This window comes from Tympanuchus pallidicinctus, unplaced genomic scaffold, assembly GCF_026119805.1.
Source record: "Tympanuchus pallidicinctus isolate F22 unplaced genomic scaffold, pur_lepc_1.0 scaffold6, whole genome shotgun sequence".
In the NCBI taxonomy this organism is placed as follows: domain Eukaryota; kingdom Metazoa; phylum Chordata; class Aves; order Galliformes; family Phasianidae; genus Tympanuchus; species Tympanuchus pallidicinctus.
Window position 1 is genome coordinate 11,751,442 of NW_026294780.1, and position 19,710 is coordinate 11,771,151.

The window sequence follows — 19,710 nt, forward strand, 5'->3', positions numbered from 1 at the left end:
CTTTTCCTGTGGCATAAAACACAACCACCAAAATCCAATCACTCGGAGGTGCATACATATGTACCCCATGGATATGTTGAAATAAAACCTTTGGCTACAGTTTCCATGAGCAGTAGGGTTGCACCAGACCTGCTACAACTTTCAGCACCGCCTGCTCCACCAGGAATCTGATGATGTCCATCTCACGGAACACGTGCACCCGCTGCCTGCCATTGACCCAGTCACAACCTTAAGGGTTAAACGAACCATAAACCATTTCCTAACCCCCAGCTGCCCCTCCTCTGTCAGCTCCATGCTGTTCCCTCGGGCCCTGTCGCTGTCACAGAGAGCAGAACCCAGAGCTGAGCACACTCCAGCCGCACACACAACAAGCACCGCACACCCAAAGCCCCACCCCCCATCTTCCTCTCAGCGCTCCTCAGCACCGCCCGCTCACGGCGCGAAACAGCGCGCAGACGCAGCCCCGCCTCATCCTTCCCGCCAATCGCCGGCTCTGGGGCCTGCTGTGGGCTGCGGCGCACCGGGCCGTCCTGTCTCCCGGCGGCCGGTATGGCGGCGGGGCGCGTGTTGCGACTGGGCGGCCGATGGAGTTTGGCGTCGGGCGGGCCCAGCGCCCAGGTGAGAGCCGCCCGGGCGCTGCGTGGCGGCCGAAGGGGAGCGGGAAGCTTGAGCCGCGCGGGATCCTGAAAGCGTTCGCCCCGCTGAGAGGCTCGGGAGCTGCAGGGGTTGGTTGCAGTGCAGCCGCTTCCGCCGGGCTGCGTTTGGTTTTCGTCGTGAAGTTAAAAGTGCAGGGGAGGCTCGGTGTAGCGTGTGTGGGGACAGAAGTAGCAGGGCCGGGCTGTAGCCCACAGCCATCCACAAAAACAGAGCAGTGTGAGAGTTGCGGGTAATTAACAAACGATATTACGTTTGGTAAGCGGGTGAATGGTTATGGAATCTCCGAATCCCCGCAGTGTGGAGGAAATTGCTTTCCAGAAATGAGGTTGCTCCTATTTGAGCGGAACCAACCACCTGTTCTGGTAGATGCTGTCTTTCAGCTGCTGTCAGTGCAGCGGGCAGCTGTGGTGTTGCAGCACTGTTGGATATATGCATTCCAGCAGTGGCCAACAAATTTGTTCAAAGGCAGTCTGCTAACAGTCCCAAGCGACAAACTGTGTGAGCTGAGGATCTGTTCGGTGACTGAGCGAAACCCTGAGTAGCAAGAAAGAGATGCAGTAAGTAAATAAGAGGTAATGCTGGAGGGAGCAATTGGAACTATTTAATACTGCTGAATTGCAGATGAGCTTTATGTATTAGGAATGAAGACCTGGGTGGTTCCTTGTGCAGCAGGCAGAAATACACTGAAGTTGCCCAAGGACTGAGAAAAAAGCTGAAAAAGTCCTAGTGCTTGATCATAGTGCATAGAGCATTTGGAGGAGTTTGCCTGGTTTTGGTTATCCTACGCCACAGTTATGACTGACAGCGGTGTGGCATTTCTGGGCAGGCACCTGTGAGCTGAGAAATAGTCTTGAAGAAGTGACTGTAGAAGACAGGGCTGGCAGGGGTCTTCACTGATGACCTGTCTAATTCTCTCTGCCAAAGGTGGGATCTCTACCTGAGCTCACAGCTATAAACTTATCATCCTGTTTGCAAATATCTGACCTAAAGGGTGCAAAAGGAACTAAGGAGACATGGGGCACAGGCAGTTTGAAAGATTCTTATGCTGTTAATCTAAAGAACAGTTTGATGAGGATGTTCAGAGTGTGAAGCATTTACGTGAGTACAGAAAGCACCTCATGGAACTCAAAAAAATTCCAGTGAACACTATCAAGAATCTATACTGAAAAATGGTCTTTCTTTGTTTCTATCATTGCTGTTGTGGTTGTGTAGGGTTTCTTTTTTTCTTAGTAGAAGAGTTCAGAATACCATGTGGGCTCTTGCTTTTGATCGGGTCTGGTACTGTGTATGAATTTCTGTGGTTCGTGTATGTACTCATATCAGAAATATGATACCACTTTGTCCTGCCAGCGGAGAACGTAAAACCAGAATGGGTGACTCTGTGTGTATTAAGAACAAATCTCCAGCACGGTCTGGCTTCAAGAAATGGCTGGGCACAAAGCAGACATTGGTTGTAGCACTATGGATGTTAGGCTGCTTATCAAACTGTGCTTGAGAAATGGTTTGTCATAGCATATTGGCCTCAGTATTTTGGGAGATTTTGTAGCTGCATGCTAAGAATGGAATAGCTTTCTGTGCAGTTGCTAGCAGAGATAGAGTTGAAAAGCCTACTGGTATGTTATAGTTTATACCTGAAATCCACTAGATCTAAATCTTTGCCCCCATTACGCAGGTTTGATATTTACCCTGTATCTCTACATTTATTTTATACATATATTTTAATAATACATATTATATAAATATATATAAATACAATATATATATAAATATATAAATACAAATACATTTATTTTATAATATACAGTACAAGCAAAGCCTAATACATAGATTTGGTCAAATAAGCAAAAGAAGTAGATTCAGTGGGTGAGAGAGATGTGGTTTTAGTTACTTTGAAGAGAGAATTCAATTAGGGAGAAGTTTCCTCTGATTAAATACTTTGGCAAGTCTTTTATTAAAGTAATATAAAATTACTTCAGCGTGTTTAATGATGTCTTGTGATACTTCCTGATGTGTTTCACAAAATGCTTATTAAAACACAAACCTGATACTGATTTATCTATTTAATTTGTAGGCCAACTGGAATCTGAGACTTTGTAAATGTCATTTAACTAAATGAATTAAAACACTTTGTAAAACATCACACTTGATAGCAAAAAGCTCACATACCCATTCTGTATGATAACTACATATTGCATGCTTTGTTTTGTGCAAAACTGACTGAAGGACTGCTGTTTGCATCTTGCTTGACTATGCTACCAATAGCTGGAGCAGTGGACGCAGGGCAGCTCTACTCCTGCATAGTGTTGTGGTTATACAGCTCTAACTGTGCATCTGTCAAACCCCAAGACATTTATTCTCGTGTTCAGATGGAATCTCCTGTGTTCTGGTTTCTGCCCATTGTCCCTTGTTTGGTTGCTGGGCACCACAAGGTAGAGCCTGGCCTCGTCCACTTGGTACCTGCCCTTTAGATATTTATAAGCGTCAGTAGGATGCCTTCTATCCCAGGTCTCTCAGCCATTCCTCGTAAGGCAGATGCTCTAAGCCTCTGATAATCTTTGTAGCCCTTTTTTCTTTGCCCTTAACATAGAATCATGGAATCACTCAGGTTGGAAAAGACCTTAAAGATCATGGAGTCCAACCACAACCGAACCATACTACCCTGACTCTAACAACCCTCCACTAAATCATGTCCCTGAGCACCACATCCAAACAGTTTTTAAATACATTCAGGGATGGTGACTCAACCACCTCCCTGGGGAGCCAATTCCAGTGCTTCACAACCCTTTCTGTAAAGAAGTGTTTCCTGATATCCAACCTAAATTTACCCTGGCTCAACATAAGGCCATTTCCCCTCGTCCTGTCACCAGTGGGAAGAGACCAGCTCTGCTTTTGCTGTAAGGACCTTTCAGATGCTGGAAGAGAGCAATAAGGTCTCCCCTCAGCCTCCTCTTCTCCAGACTGAACAGCCCCAGTTCTTTCAGTCTCTCCTCATAGGCCATATTCTCCAACCCACTCATCAGCTTTGTTGCCCTTCTTTGGACCTGCTCCCGCACCTCAGAGTCCTTTCTGTACTGAGCTGTCCAAAACCAAATGCAGTACTGGAGGTGAGGCCTCACCAGTGCCAAGTCCAGGGGCAGGATGACTTCCCTAGTCCTGTTCATCACACTCACCAGTGAAGTCAAATTCATGGGACAGTAGTTAAAAAATAACAAACCAACCAAACCAACCCCCCTGGAAATAAAAACAAACGAACAACAACTCCTGGTTACATCTCTTAGGGTGATCAACTTGGAGTTGTCTGAAAATTGTTTTTTATTGTGGATTTTTTTTTTTTTTTTTTTTTTTTTTTTTTTGAAAGCAGATTTTACATAAGCTGATTTTTCTGTGTGTTTACTGTCTCCCAGGAAAATAGGGATTTGTGAAACTGTCTGAATGCTGGGTTGTTTGGGGAGAAGTCGATCAGGAGATGTGTCCAAAAGTAAAGGTTTTCCATTCTCTCCTACTCTGCTAGAATTGCCTACTAATTCAGGAGTACTGGCAGTAACCTATATTATTTAAAAGTGGTGAGGTTGCTGTCTGCAGTAATGCTCCATGAAATGTGTGACAAGTAAATGTAAAACTCTATAGTTTCCTCTGGAAAGTTGAGGAGTGTTTTGTTTTGTTTTTTTTTTACAGAAATGCCAGGAGCATCTGGTGCTACTTTGCAGTTCTTGCCTGTATTGCCCATGAAATAGTGCTCTTATCCCAGAAGAGGTTCCCAATACAATAGATACTGATTTGCATAAGAGGCTGTTTTCTAATTATGAACAGTTTGTATGTCCAGGGACTTTTGATTAGTGATGAATTGAAACTAGGGAAGAATATGAGTAGCTTGAGGGAAGGAGGACAAAAATGAGAAAATTACAATAGAAATTGACAGGAATAAGATGAAAGCAGTCTTTTTAAAGAGTCCTGTTTAAAGCATAGTAGGGAGAAAGCAATTTTGGGCTGAGTAATATGGAATCATGTGTTCATTAACAAGAATTACAAGTAATTAATTACTATTACAACAAGTAAGAGGATGAATTGAATTCTTTCCTGAGGAGTGAGTAGGAGAAGAGTAGGTAATATGCAGAGAAACCTTATTGCTTTCTTAGGATGTCATCAGAGCCTTGTAGATGGAAGATGTATATTTAAAATATTTATACATAAATATGTATGCATATATATGTGGCATTGTATATGGTGCTTCTAAACCATGGAGAAAATAAGGCAACAGCACTCTGCCATGGAGCTGTTTTTAAACCTTCTGTGGCCAGTGCACATTTATGTGTGTTTATGTCTTTGTGGTTGTACCCAGGCTTGAAGATTGCTACTGTATTCATATTAGTTTTAGGAAGAAAACGTTTTAAGCTGCTTATATTAGCTTAATTTGGAATGATCAAATCAGTCAAAATGGTCAGCGTGTCCAATAAATCCAAGCTGTGATTTATAGAAGGCTGTTTCTGTGACTGAGAGGATGTTTAGTTGTTTTGGTTGCTAGGTTTATTCTGTTCCTCATAATAAGGCTACTAATTCACTTTGTTATGAGTGTTTGGGTTTTAGTGTTTCATGAAAGGTAGACTGAGGCTGCAGCATCAGAAGTGGGGACAGTTTAATTACTTGCTGAAAGAAATTAAGGTAAAGAAGGGTAAAGATAAAGAAGGTAAAGGTAAAGAAGGTTAAGGTAAAGAAGAGTCTTCTTTTTTCCACTTCAACCACCTCCTGTTAGCTTTGGCACTCAGGAGAGCCATTTTAGGATCTCTGGCACTAGCTTAGCAGAGAGCTCCCTACTCTTTGGCAGGGCACAGAAATTTCAGTATTCTGCCAGAGCCATAGAGCTGCAGAGAACTTTGTCTCTCCAAAGCTGGCATTAACAAAATAATGCACGCTACTGGCACTAAGCTGAAACTGGAACATTGCAGCCTTGTCAATGAAACTCCTGTTCCTCTGGCAGAAGGCTTAATTGAAATTAGTCATCGTAGTTTCTGATTGTCTTGATTAAAAGAAAAGCTTATCTGTCAATCTTTGTGGGAGACAAATATGTGTCCCTGGAGTTTTGATTCCTGAGCTGGAGCCATGCTTGGTAGTAGCTGCTGCTGAGAATCATCCTGCTTTGTTTCCTCATCATTACACCAGAAGCAGTGAACCCTCTGGCACTGAGCAAAGAAGGAGTAATTCATACTTTTCCCAAACATCTAGCAGTGGTTGTCACTGTGCCACAGGACACAGGGTAACCAACATGTTTCCAAAAGCTGTTAGAGGGCTGCCCTGTAGATTCTTTTCATATGTTGTTATGGAGTGCCGTTAGGTGAATGCAGAACCTGCTTATGTGCTGATAGATGTATGTGCAAATGAAGACTGCATCTTTTGATCAATGCTGTGTTTTGCTTTTGCTGGATGTTCCCAATATGTAATACTACTTTTCTTTCCATCAGAAAAATCTGACTAAATTAAAAACAACAACAACAACAACAACAACAACAACAACAACAACAAAAAAAAAAAACAAAAAAAAAACCACAAAAAAAACCACAAAAAAAAACCACCCGAACAGACAAACTTAAAAGGCAGGTGCAAAAATACAGATATTTTCAGTAAGAGGAAAAGTGGTTGTCCAAATTGATAGTGATGTGTGAAAATGTTCAACTTTTAGAAGGTTTTTCTGTTCATAGGCATTAAACAATTGAAAGAAAATGGTTTTGTGACTGTAACTGCATTTGCTAGTTTATTACAGTAGTGTGTTGGGTCCTGTTATAAGTAAGCAGTAAGCATGACTTGTTTCACTGTTGATTTTATTTAAAACTCACGATGCTAAAAATATGAAAATAAATCTCACTTCTTTTCTGTTTTTGTTAGACATTGAGGCTAATCTATACCACCACAGCTGCATGGAGGAAAAACGTAGCAACCTCAGGACCTGAAAAATACACGGAGGCATTTATTAAGAAACAAATTGAAGAGTTCGACCTAGGAAAGAGACATTTAGCCAACATGATGGGAGAGGATCCAGAAACTTTTACCCAAGAGGATATTGATGTAAGTGCGGTTGCTCTGTTGGAGAAGTAATTTACTGTAGAGTTTCAGATATTGAAAGCACTTTACTTCAGCATGAGCCCCTCAGCTCTCTGTGATTTTTAATCAAACTGTCAAAATAAGAAGGGCTACTACTGTATGTTGCAAACATTGCAACTGTGACTGTGAATAGAGATTCTACTCATGCTACCGTGTGAGGTCAGACATCACAGTATAGAGCTGTGTGTACCATATCTTGCTAAAGCACAGTGGGTTCTTTTTAAAAGTACTAATGGATAATCCCCTTGATCCGAGGTTATAAGAAGCCCTGCAAAGGTTTGTGTAGCTCTTTGGAACATTTAACCACAATTTGACCTGCTGTGTATATTTAAGTTGGGTTTTCTTGTGTGATACTCTGGTTGCTGGTAATGCCAATTAAGTCTTATAGGATGTTTTACAAGTAACCCCCTGGTTTAGCTTAGAGATTCTAATAAAGACCTGCATCCAGGGCTCATATTAGTATCTCAAAACATATTATTTTATTGCCATTCTCTCTGACAGCTGATAGGTGGGTGGCCTCTTCTTTCTCTGTGCCATTTAACTTATGTATAGATACGCTGTCTTTCACATAAATAAATAAAAATTGACATCCAACTAGGACTTCACTTCCATCATTTCTATCTTATTTTACCACACATCAGAGGTAGTGAAGAGAAATGTCATTTGGTGACATTCTGTCGTAGGTGAAGCTGCGTGCTGCTTTTTCTGCACAGCAGCAACACTATTACTAAAGCCGTGGCAGCACAGTATATCAGTGGTGCCCCAGTGTGTGTGCTGGAAGAGGTATTATGTGGTTTTGTTTTTTTGGGGGGAAGGGGATTGTTTTGCTCGCATGGTTTTGTCACCTTTCTGTGGCAAATTCTGTTAGCATAGCTGTTTCCGTGTAAGAGGTCTTGATAGCCTGCTTTTGCCAAGGAAGAACTACACCTGTAGGTGGTGATGCAGGGTGATTTCAACTGCTTGTGACAGAGAGGCTTCAAAATGAAGTTCTTAAAATTTCTCTGAGAATAGATGACAAAGTAGAAAAGAATGAAGTTTAATGGCCTGCTGAGAAAAAGGTTGAAGTGAGACTTGAGTCTCATCAGGTATCAGAAAATTCATAAGGGAAACTTGTCTTCAAGTCAGATATCATAGGAAATCAAGCTTTATGAGTAAGGACTTAACTACCTTAACGATAGTTAATGTCCTATCAACAGTGAAGATAATTAATGAAGGAGGCATTTGGATTAGTAGTAGTAGTGTGCTGCTTTACACTGGCTTTCTTGCTTTTCAGCAGGTTGCAGAATTTCCTTTCCCTGCATTTTTCTGATTTTTTTTTTTCCTACCTTTAATGATGCTTATGTTACAGGAAAGTACTTAAAGAGTATTCATGTGCAAATCTGCCACTACAAAGGCCTCTCACTCTACTACAGTATCATAGAGTCTTTAGAGTTGGAAGAGACCTATAAATGTCATCTAGTCCAGCTCTCCTGCAGTGGACAGAAATACCTGCAGATAGATCAGGTTGCTCAGAGCCTGTCCAGCCTTACCTTGAATGTCTCCAAGGATGGGGCTTCCACTACCTTTCCAGACAATTGGTGCCAATGCCTCACCACTCTTATTATATAAAAAAAAAAAGAGCTTATTCCTTATGAGCAATCTAAACTTCCCTTCTTCAGTTTCAAATGACTCCCCCTTGTTCCATCACAAGAGACCCTGCTTAAGAGTCTGTACCTTTCTTTCTTATAGCCTCCCTTTAGGTACTGAAAGGCTGCTCTCAGGTCTCTCCAGAGCCGCCTTCTGCAGGTTGAGCAGCCCCAGCTCTCGCAGGCTGTCCTTGAAGGGAAGGTGTTCCATTCCTCAGATCATTTTTGTGTCCCTCCTCTGGACACAATCCAACAGGTCCACATCTCTCCTGTACTGAGGACTCCATATCAGGATGCAGTACTCCAGGTGAGGCCTCATCAGCACAGAATAGAGGGATACCCCCCTCAGCCTACTGGCCACACTTCTTTTGATGCAGCCCAGGATACATTTGGCTTTCTGGGCTGTGAAGGTACATTACTGGCTCATGTACAGCTTGCTGTTCACCTGTACCTCCAGGTCATTCTTGTCAAGGCTGTGTTCCATCCCTACATCCCCCAGCTTGTAGTGATTGCAGGGGTTGCTACAACCCATGTGCAAGACCTTACACTTGGGTATATTGAACCTCATGAGGTTCACCTGGGCCCACTGCTTGTATTTGTCTAGGTCCCTCTGAATGGCATGGGACATCCCTCTGGTGTGTTGACCACACCACACAGCTTGGTATTTTCTGCAAACTTGCTGACGGTGCACTTGATCCACTGTCAGTGTCACTGATGAAGATCTTAAAAGCACTGCTTGCAGTACGGACCCCCAAGGGACACCACTCATCACCAATTACCAACTAGACATGGAGCCGTTCTCCACCACTCTTTTGGTACAGCCTCACAACCTATTCCCTGTCCATTGAACAGCCCACCCATCAAATCCATATTTATTCCATTTGGAAAGAAGGATGTTTGGGGCACAGTGTCAGAGGTCTTACTGAAATCTGGATAGATTATATCAGTGGCTCACTGTGATGCTGCTCCTGATAGTTTAGTTAGTTTGCCTGAGAGGTTACGGGTAAGTGCATTAACTTTCCTTCTCTTGATAGAGGAAAGGCTGTCAGGCAGCAAGACTGAAAGTGGAAAATGAGCATGTATAGGTAGCAATTTCTTCTGTATGAATCTACGGCACTGGTCACTTGCACAAAATTAACTGAGCTCTATAATTAGTAAATGCAGTGCATGTGGCAAGTATGTGACTGCTTTGCAGACTATTTCTGAAAAGATGAAGAAATGAATCCAAAAGTGCAGTGTTTTGTTTAGTGATACCAAGTGTCTGTGGTGCATATTTAATTTCTTCATATTACATCAGGTGTTGGAAAATACTTAGTGTATAATGGTGTCTGCTATGCATAATTAAATTACTGTTATAAAAATATAAAAGCTGCTTAAGCACTGGCAGGAGAATTACCAAGCTTTACATTTTAAACAGTAATAATTCTTACTGATGAGTGCTTACATACCTCTATGTCTTGTACTGTTAATCAGGCTGTGCTGTGTAGTTCAAAAGTAGGCATCGTAAGATTCTGTCCTTCACTGGAGTTTTAGGTGTAGTTTAATAAAAGCTAAACCTTGTGAAGTTTTAAACCGGAAAATAAGTTGACTGACTTGTTAATCCTTCTCCTGGATGTTGTGGAAGCAGAATTGCCTCTTACTGATGCTTTTATTTAGGAATGAAAAGTTAAGCTGTGCATTACAACTTTGTTTCTGGAGGGGAAAAAAAAATATCCAGCAAATTGATGTATAACTCTGCAGAAGTCTACGAATTGCTTTTTAATTGGTATTATAGACCTCGCTCTGAAGCTGAGATGTTTTATTCTCCTATGTGTGAATATGTGGTATGAGGTTTCTCTAATTGATTTGCTTTGCCCATTCCATTTGATGTATCATTTTTCACAATATTTCATAATTTGTGCTCATTTCTAATGAACAGAGTCGTTAGGACAGGCATGTCTAAGTGCAACTGACAGCTAACATTAGGTGCCAGATGCAGTTTATAAAGCTATGTAGAACTGCAGAGAACAGTTTAAATAAATTAGCACCTGTACATTAGTCTCACTTGCTGGTAATTTATAAGCGAATCAGTAGAGATGACATTTAGGTACGTCATTGATCAAGTTAACAGCTGCATACCCACTGCCCAGCTGGGATACCTAATTAATAGAGATTGCAGTCCTGACCTAGTGCTTTTCCCTGATTGAGTCTGTAATCCTTTTATTTTTGATTTAACTTCCTTGCGATTATAGTAAACAGCCCACTTTCATTTTCCACTGTCAGTTCTGTGATATTCCACTTTAAAGACCAGAAACCTAAGTAAGATTAATATAAGAAAAGCATCTTAATCTCCTTGACCCATTTATATGATATGTCAGTATTTTTATTATTCATTTCTGTGCAATCACTAAATGCTCTCTGAGATACGAGTTCATCAGGAACTTTCCCCATAAGTTAGTAAAACTTGAAGGCTAGAAATGTGTTAATTTTCTTCTGCTGTCTGCCATATGACCTAGTAGGTTGTTGTGATGGAGACAGCTGGAAGAATTTTAGACTAAAACAGACACTTCTTCCTAAGTATATTCAGTTGCATGTATGTTGTTGCAAAAGTACCAGAAAGATTCTTCACAATGAAAACGTTATACAAGTGCAAGCTTCATTCCTTAGAGGGTGTAGTTTCTTTCAATGAGTCGAGACTTCACTAATGGGTTAAAAAAAAAAAAAAAAAGTGATATTTAACTGTGTTTCAAAATGGCTCAGAGCATCTGATTTCCAAGTAACCTTCAAATTTTAGCAACTCTGATTGTGAGAAATAAGTGAATATTAACATATGTGAAATGTCAGAAACGTTACTCAGAACCAAATATGTTTCTGAACTTTCATTTGCTGCAAGAACATGATGTCCAGTGTTGTCCTTACCAGAAGTACTGGATTTGTATTTTTTTTTAACGTAGTTGAAGCTAGAATACTTTTTTTCAACTTAACTGGAAATTCTCAATATTAGGTGCTGAAAACTTTTAAAGAATATTGCTAATATCGTTAAAGAGTCATTCAGCAAACATGTAAGTTTGAGAAATGGTGAAGCTCAGGGCTTAAGTAACGTGGTTCAAGGCCTGGAGACTTTCAGCAGAGTCCAGGTTTTAGAAGAATGGTGGATCTCCTGTGAGGAGTAGAAGCCGGAAAGCTTCTGTTGAGACTTTCTGTTAAAATGCTATGGCATGAAGTGTCACTTCTCAAGTCAGCATTCTGATTATTGAAACTATTTAAATGAGAATGTGCTGTGTTCTTCAGCCCTCCATGCCAAAGAGGATAGATACTTGGGCAAGGTGAATTTGCCCTGCCAAACCGCTCTCTTCTCTACATGGGTAATTTACAGATTGGACTGGCTCACTGTCTCTGTTCAACCCCATTATAATTCCCTTCAGCTCTGTCTGATTAAAGTATCAAATTCTTAATTTCTCAAGTTAGTGACAAAATAATAAAAGTAAGAAGAACAAAACAGTCTTTTCTGACCCAGTGGAACCTCTTTAACTCAAAGCTATGATCTCTGACTTTTAGATAGTGAGCAAAACTTTGGCTTGCAGGCAGAAAAGGTAGAAAGAATCAGGAGTCAGCACATGCAACGTACACAATAAAGGGGGAAGATGAAGGTGGAACAGATACACTGAATTTGCAAAACACATACATACAGTGCTGGGCAGCTTATTTAATAAATTCTTTTGCATGTAATTTGTTTGAAGGTCTGCCAGGTACAAATTTCTTTTTAATATGGATAGAGCCTTGTTCTCATTATGCCTACTGGCTTGAATTCAGGTTGGAAGGAAAATACATTGTGGTCCTATAGCAGTATCCTGAATCATCTGGTATCTCCACAAGTGCTGATAAAGCAGCATTCCTTTCCTTTGGTAAAAAATGTTAAGTTTATCAACGTGGTGTAAGAAATATCGGAAGTAAACCATCTTAATAGTAGAGTGTTAATTGTGAGCTGCCGTGTTTTGAGAGCATGACTGCAGAGATTGTTTTATTTCCCTAGAAAATGACGACAGTATGGTGTAACAGATTTGAAGTAGCAGCCCAGAATCTGTTGGGGTTGGAGTGGGATTAATGCACATTACCTACCTGAAATGGCGGCCTAAGGAAAGCTGTTCTTGGTCAAATTCAGTAAAAATTGAGGATGCAGATATTTAACAACAAGAGACTCCTCTGAATAAAGGACAACAAGACTTCATCTGGAGTCTTTTGCATCCCAGTAGAGTTCCTAACAGTTTGTAAAGACAGATATCTCTCCTTGATTAAATTTCCATTAAAGGGGAGAATGCAGTAAGACTCTTCATTCTGACAGGGAAAAACAGCAACAACAAAACGGGGAATCTGCAAAGTAGAAAAATTGTTCCTTGGCTATTTGTGGGGAGAGATGAAAGTAGGTGTTAAGATTACTTAATGCAGGGTTTGTTTATGGTTTAGCCTGAAAGACGTGATTATACACTTGCAATGTAAGCTACATTTTCAAGACATAATATATCTCAGATGACATTCGCTCTTCCTTATAAATGGTGGATTGTTATAAAGCTTTTATTAAGGCGCTGTAGTTACAGTAACTGTTTTGATTGGGATTCTGTAATACAGACGCTTGTATAAAGTCTACCTCTTAAATACACAGTCAGTCTCAGAATCCTGTAATCGATTCTTTTAATATATTATATAATGTGTTTGTTTAACATCATTTGGCTCACAGCGGATTTCTCTATTGTCATCATAATTAATCCCCATTTGTTCATAAATAGGTGTTCACCTACTGTGTGTATGCATAAAATGCCCATTGACTAACAAATGGGAATACAGTAGTCACTAAGAGAAACAAAATTACCATTTCATAAAATCAAGTTAAGCCTTTTGTTTGCTTCGGAATTCTCAAAATTTCTGTTCAGAATACCAGTAGGGGATTAATGAAAGTAATAGGTTAGGTCCTTTTACACTCTGTGCGTATTAAATCCGTTGAAGCACTGACAAACTGCTCCATATCCGTGGAAAAAATTATCAGCAAATAATAGCCCTTAGGTTGCCTAATGGACATTCTTCTTAGGATAAGATTCAATTGTAATTCTACTTTTCCTTACTGCCTAACCAATATATAAATGAGGCTACAGCCAGAGATTTATTCAGTCCATGTTATCAAACAAAAGACTTCTATCTCAAGTTCTGCTACCCACTGTATGAAGTTTGTCATGCTTGCCAGAGCCCTGCATCTGGGGGGTTCTGATGGTTAGCTTTGCCTTTTTATTTTTCAAAACAAATGGAAGTAAGCAGCTGTCATGTTTAATAAGTTTTCCTTCCTTGGAGATCTTCTAAAGCCACCTGGACGTGGCTCTGGGCAGCCTCCTCTGAGTGGCCCTGCTTGAGCTGGGGTTGGACCAGTTGACCTCCAGAGGTCTCTTCCAACTCCAGCCTTTCTGTAAATAAAGCAAAAATGCACACGTATGTTTCAGTTGCATTGAATAGGGATGGCAAGACGATGTTGAACAGATACATCCTGTTGGACTTAACCCTGCTTTGCTTTCCATTTTACCAGAATGATTTGTAATTTTATTGGAGGCAAATAATCATGACTATGTATCACAGGAATCACAGAATGTTAGTGAAGTAAAAGCAAATGATGCATCTTGTGCTGTTATTAATAAGAACCGAGGTAGTTTGCAAGTGCATGATATAATTTTCTAAATTGTTACAGCAAACCCTTAGGTATCTTTAAGGTGAGATAATTAACCTTTCAAAAAAAAGGAAAAAGGGCTTGGGGAGTCTGCCTTCTCTGCACTGTTATTTCAATTTCAGCAAAGGTTGCAGTGATTCACAGTGGTTTGAAAATGCAACATTCAATGAAATGCTTTATTAAATTATGTAAAGTTATGTTTCAGAAAGATGAATTAAATGTTTTAGTTTCCTGCGTTTGTTTTGATTTCCTGTATTTATTTTCCTGTAATTGCAGCATTCCAAGCTTTAGGATAACAGCGTTACATCTACTTGTTAGAAAGGTGGACTTTGCACTTGAATAGTTCTGGTAAGCAATGACAAATGTGTATTGCAAAAACCAAAACTTTGCAGAAGAAGATTCACTCATTCTGATGTATTAGATTGCAACTGTCACAATGAGATTTTACTTTTCCCGAGGATTTCTGAGGAAATTTTTTTTCAGCACAGCAGACACGCGGTAATCTTTGTTACTGATGTGCTTATATGTGTGCAGTGCTTCTATTTTATCTACAACAAAGAACCTAAGTAGTGTTTTGATGCTGCTTTTATGGAAAAATTACATATGTGATCTCTGTTTTCAGAGAGCTATTGCCTATCTCTTTCCTTCGGGCTTATTCGACAAACGAGCCAGACCAATGATGAAGGTAGGATTTTTTGTTGCCTTTTTGAATAACTGTAGCATGGTATTTCAAATAACTCTTTTCCTTTTGATGATACTGGTTTATTTATTTATTTGCAGCATCCCAACGAAATTTTTCCAGAACAGAGGAGTAAGTGTTCATGATTCTGTATTTACTTACTTATAAGTATTACAGGTTTGTTGTGTCTTTAAAATGCCTTTCATAGATTTATTCTGGTGAGGAACAATGAGTGTGTTTGGGAGAGGGGGGGAGTTACTAACGAGCAGTGCAAAAGCTGATCTAGTATGAGAGCTTTTTGGTATAAAAAACCAAAAAACTTCTGGATTCTGGTCCTAAGCACTTGTGAACTGACCACAGATAAATGTTTTTCTCTGTTTAAAAATAAACAGTATGTAGAATGACTTGCAGAGACCACTGAAGTTACAGGAAAAGCTTTTGTTGTATTCAGTAGCTTTTTTTGACAGTGCTGTCTGTCACATCCATAAAATATTAGTTACTGCTATTTTAAACCATAGGCTTTCTTACTGACTTTGGTGCTGTAAAAACAGAAAAATTAAGCCTTGTAATTGTCATTTGAGAGAACAGAGAGTGGTGTGAGGGTAAACTCACCCCATTATGTCCTATTTTTTACCTGAAAGCCATAACTCCGCATTTAATCCATGTTCTTTGGTTTTCCTTCCTGAGGCACCTTAGGAAGTCTTGTTTGTATCAGTGACATGGCAGCATGTTGCTTGGTGAGAACCTGATTGAAATCACCAAATTAATTTTATAAAGAATACTTAAAAGATATTGCTGTTCGTTTTATTTTCCTGACATTTAAAATGAACTAGTAGCACAGGTATGGAATTCTTTATGCACTGAACTATTAAGTCACAGATATATAGATAAATAGATATTTCTGAGTACCAGCAAAATCCTAGCGTTTTCTTTCCTTCCTTTTACTGTACCTGGAGTCAGTAGGTTCTTGATGCTTTGTGTGCCTTCTAGAAAGGTGTCACTTTGCCAAAAGTCGTGGGATGTCAGCTATCAAATGATATCATGCATTAATATCTAACTAACCCCTTACATGAAATACAAAGTAGAAGGCAAAAGGATAAGACTGTTAATATGCTATTTTAAAATCCAGGAGTTGTTTATGGCAGAACTAAGCTACTACTGTGTTCTTTCAGGGCCAAAGAATTCATTGAGTTGCTAAGTCTGCCCTAAGAAGTGTATGAGCTAATTAATATGAATCTACATGTCTCAAAAATAGCACTTTTCAATATACTTTTTTTAAAGGCAGTGTTGCCTGACTGTCTGTCCATTGTGTCATTAAGAATTTTAAGTACAAAGCCATAAATTGATCCTTCAGAATGTGTCCTGGATAGTCATTTCTACTAAATATGCCTTCATAGCCACATTAATGGAAATTCATACGTTCCCTAGTAGTATGTGTGGGTAAAAGACCCCTTTATTTTTTCTATCTTTGTAAAATTTGCACCTTTGCATTGCACTTCTGTTGTATTCCTACTTAATGTTCGAATCCTTATTCAATATTACCTATCCAAGACAGGTTCATGGAGTCTTATCTTTGTAGCTTATAGATTGCTTCCTGTGAACTTTACTGGATAAAATGGCTGGAAATTTCTTTGCAGTTCAGTTTTTAAAAAGCTGACAGGTATTTATTTTTGTTAGTTTTCTTTATTTGGAAGAGATGGGTGTCATGTTAAGACGCTTACATTTGGTAATCTGTTATTTTTTCTTAGATTGAAATTCGTGTCTTTAAATAGCCTTTTTTTAATGGACAAAAATAAACTGGATGTGCTGAATTTAATGTTTTGTTCCTGTACTAATTATGTAAACTATAGCATCAGTCTTCTGTTTTAATATAGCCCAAAGGCATCAACATGAACAAATCTTAAAATCTCCTAAGTTCTGAAGTTAAGTGTGTTACCTGCAAGAAATAATTGTACGAATACTTGGTTTGATTTAGATATGTTGTGCTAATAAACAATGTGCTCTGCATTTAAAGCATTGTTTTCCAGGGCAGTTGATCTTTAGTCTTTTACAGGCATTATGTGGATTTCAATTCTCTTAATTTTTACTTATTTCTGAAGTGAATACTTGCATCTGTAATGCCAACAGTACAGTCTGTTGAAGTTTTTTTAAGGCATACATGTGAAATTTCTTCACATTAAAAGAGATACTTAGAAGTATTATATTACATCACTATAATTACAGCTAGAGATTGCTTTTTAACAAGGTAGTCTAAATCACTGCATTTCCAGACAATTTGAATACTTATGAAATGTCTTTGCTCTCTGATACTTAAAAAGGTAATCAGTATTACGAAAGAGGTTTATAACTGCAATTAAATACAAAGGGTTTTTTTTAGTGTGTGTGTATTACTTTCTTGTCTAACCATGCTTTTCATTAGAAATCCAGTGGGGAGAAGATGGCCGTCCATTTCACTTTCTCTTTTACACTGGCAAGCAATCGTATTACTCATTAATGCATGTAAGTACATCATAATCTATAGTAAATAATGTTAGTTGCAAGTCAAGTACGTGTTATTCTGCAGATGCACGTCAGGAGCTCCTACTTTATTTTCACAGGAGGCCATATAACCACTGAAGATAGATGCAATGTATATTTTTGTCATAATGTCTGTTATTAGGAGCGTTTTAATGTCACGCTTAGGAGAATAGAGTACGTAACAGTTGCTGCTTAATTTTTGATTTATTTTTCAATCTTGGCTGAGATCTGCATCTGAATAGTCTGAACGCTTTCTTGTAGGCTGTGCCCACTGAGTAGCATAAGGTTAGTAGTGGAGAATGCGCAGACAACAAAAACAGCTAGTCCTAGAGAAATCATTGTGGGATAAAATTGGAAACAAAAAAAATTGTTTTTTTTCCCTTGAAGGGCAAAGCTAGAGGAAACGTTATTTGTGCTGACATTTAGTGTGAAGAAAATTTGCATTTAAACTGCTTAATTGATTTTTTTGAGACTGTTTCATTCATGCAAACTTGAGGCTTTTTTCTGATTAGCATGGTTCCAGGAGTAAAAGATCTGCATCTGTTTACCTTTACGATAGAAGCTTTATCTGAACATAACAAGGCCCCAAGTCCTAACGTGGGTTATGATTAGGCACTTCATATCTGTGACCATCAGTAGGGCAAACATTATCTGTCTGTTTAGAAGAGTTTATAAAGATGTGCCTGTTTCTTATGTGTACTTAGAGAAGATGAAAGAAATGCTGCCGTATGCCAGAGAATTTAATTCCACAGACATTTTGGATTTTTTTCCACATTTGACAGTCTTAAAAAAAATTCTGTGATTAGTCTGTTCTCCAAAGAAAAAAAAATGTTATCGAAGTCAGTGCGTAGATCTATGGAGTGTAGTGTTTTCATTAGAATTATCTGGTATTTGTATTCTGTGTACCCAAAGGACAAAATCCCCTCTTGTCAGGTATATTTATTTCTTTAGGAGAATAAAAACCAGCTCCCCCCACTCTTTTCCTCCTCTTTCTTTTTTTTTTTTTTTTTTTTTTTTTTTTTTTTTGTTGACCTTGGGCAAATGAGCTTCTTGCCCTGGCAGAAATGAAATGAATGATAAATGTAGAGTGTGTCTTTGCTGAGTAATGGAGCTGCAGCATAGGCTTTCCACAGAGGTTTTCTCCTGCACAGCCTGAGGCAGCCCGAGGACCCCTGCTGTTCATTTAAATAGGTATGTCAAATCTGCCTCGAAACGCCGCTGGTTTGATCTGTGGTAATATTTGTGAAGGTTCCATATGGACTTGAGCCCCCCGCAGTGCTAAGAAATAATGTACAACGCTTCATGGTGCAGACGCAAATTTTCTCTGAAAAGGGATGCAGTGCTGCGTTTTAGCTGTCGGAGGGGATGATGGAGCTGACGCGCTAGGCCTGTCAACTTGTTACACGGATGGGTTGCACGCAGCGAGGCTGTGGAAAATCTGTGCCTTTTAACTTTTCTACTTAATCACGGTTGTAGCATTGCCTTTAGACTGTATGCTACATTAATTCTCTTCCTGCCTTCTGCCTTTCATCCCAAGTTTCACGGAAAAAAAGTAAAGCATGCAGGTCTTGTAGAGGAGCCTTATCAAACAGCTGTCATCTGACAAGCCATTTGCATTTGTTTTGGCTGAAACAGAGCAACCCAAGGGCAAGATGTTTTGTTGCATTCCATCATAATGAAGAAATTACAAATTTTACAAGGAGCACAAGTTTATTTTTAGCTCTTCTGAGTAGTTAGAGTATGCAAGATTGCCTTGGAAATCTCAAAGAGAATAGTGTGCATCTTGTTTCTAACAGTGGCAGCCACCTTCAAACAAAACCTCTTTGACAAACACAAATTTCATTAGTATAGGATATTTAAGTGCTGGAGTGTTCTTAGAATGTTTCTGAATATCTTCATTAAATAGACTTCAATAAGCCTGAATCCATTAAATGAGATTTAAGGTTTTTTTTTTTTTTTTTTTTTTTTTAGTCAGCCAAATTAAAGAAGAAATCTGCATGAAATTCCCGGTGTTGTTTTAACCTCTTATTAGGCTAATGTTTAGTTAAGAAAATGTATTTTTAAATCTCAAAGCTAATTAATTTGGCTAGGAAAAAAAAAGGGGTTGTACATTAATACAGTCTGGTTTAAGTGATCAATTCTGTTTGAGGATGTCCTTTTAAATTGCTACATTAAGTCTAATAAATCGGATAAACATAATGTTTAGCTTGAATTTGTGGCTGTTAATTACTGCATAGACTCCTGCAGAATTTCGCTTTTATTAATTTTCAGTGGCATCAGTGTTAACAGCATTGTTTATGTAGTTAATGCTAGTAAATAATATTATCCACTTAGTGAAATTAGAAATACTGTGTATTCACTTGTTGTAACAGCCAATATATGCGTTGCTATGACTTGAATATTAAATGAACTCTCATAAAGGTTATTCGCTTTATATTCCTTTGTTCTGCCTG

At 39.1% G+C, this 19,710-nt stretch overlaps 1 protein-coding gene across 1 annotated transcript in view; it reads left to right on the forward strand.

Annotated features, from left to right (window-relative positions):
• Positions 1-473: 473 nt before the first annotated feature.
• The window catches only part of MRPS9 (mitochondrial ribosomal protein S9), a 33,110-nt gene continuing 13,873 nt past the window's right edge, over positions 474-19,710 (forward strand). Inside the window, exons 1-5 of the mRNA XM_052705730.1 lie at positions 474-618; positions 6,535-6,714; positions 14,684-14,746; positions 14,842-14,872; positions 17,160-17,239. Of these exons, the coding sequence (XP_052561690.1) occupies positions 550-618; positions 6,535-6,714; positions 14,684-14,746; positions 14,842-14,872; positions 17,160-17,239 (423 nt within the window). The 5' untranslated portion in view covers positions 474-549. The remainder of the gene's footprint in view (positions 619-6,534; positions 6,715-14,683; positions 14,747-14,841; positions 14,873-17,159; positions 17,240-19,710) is intronic.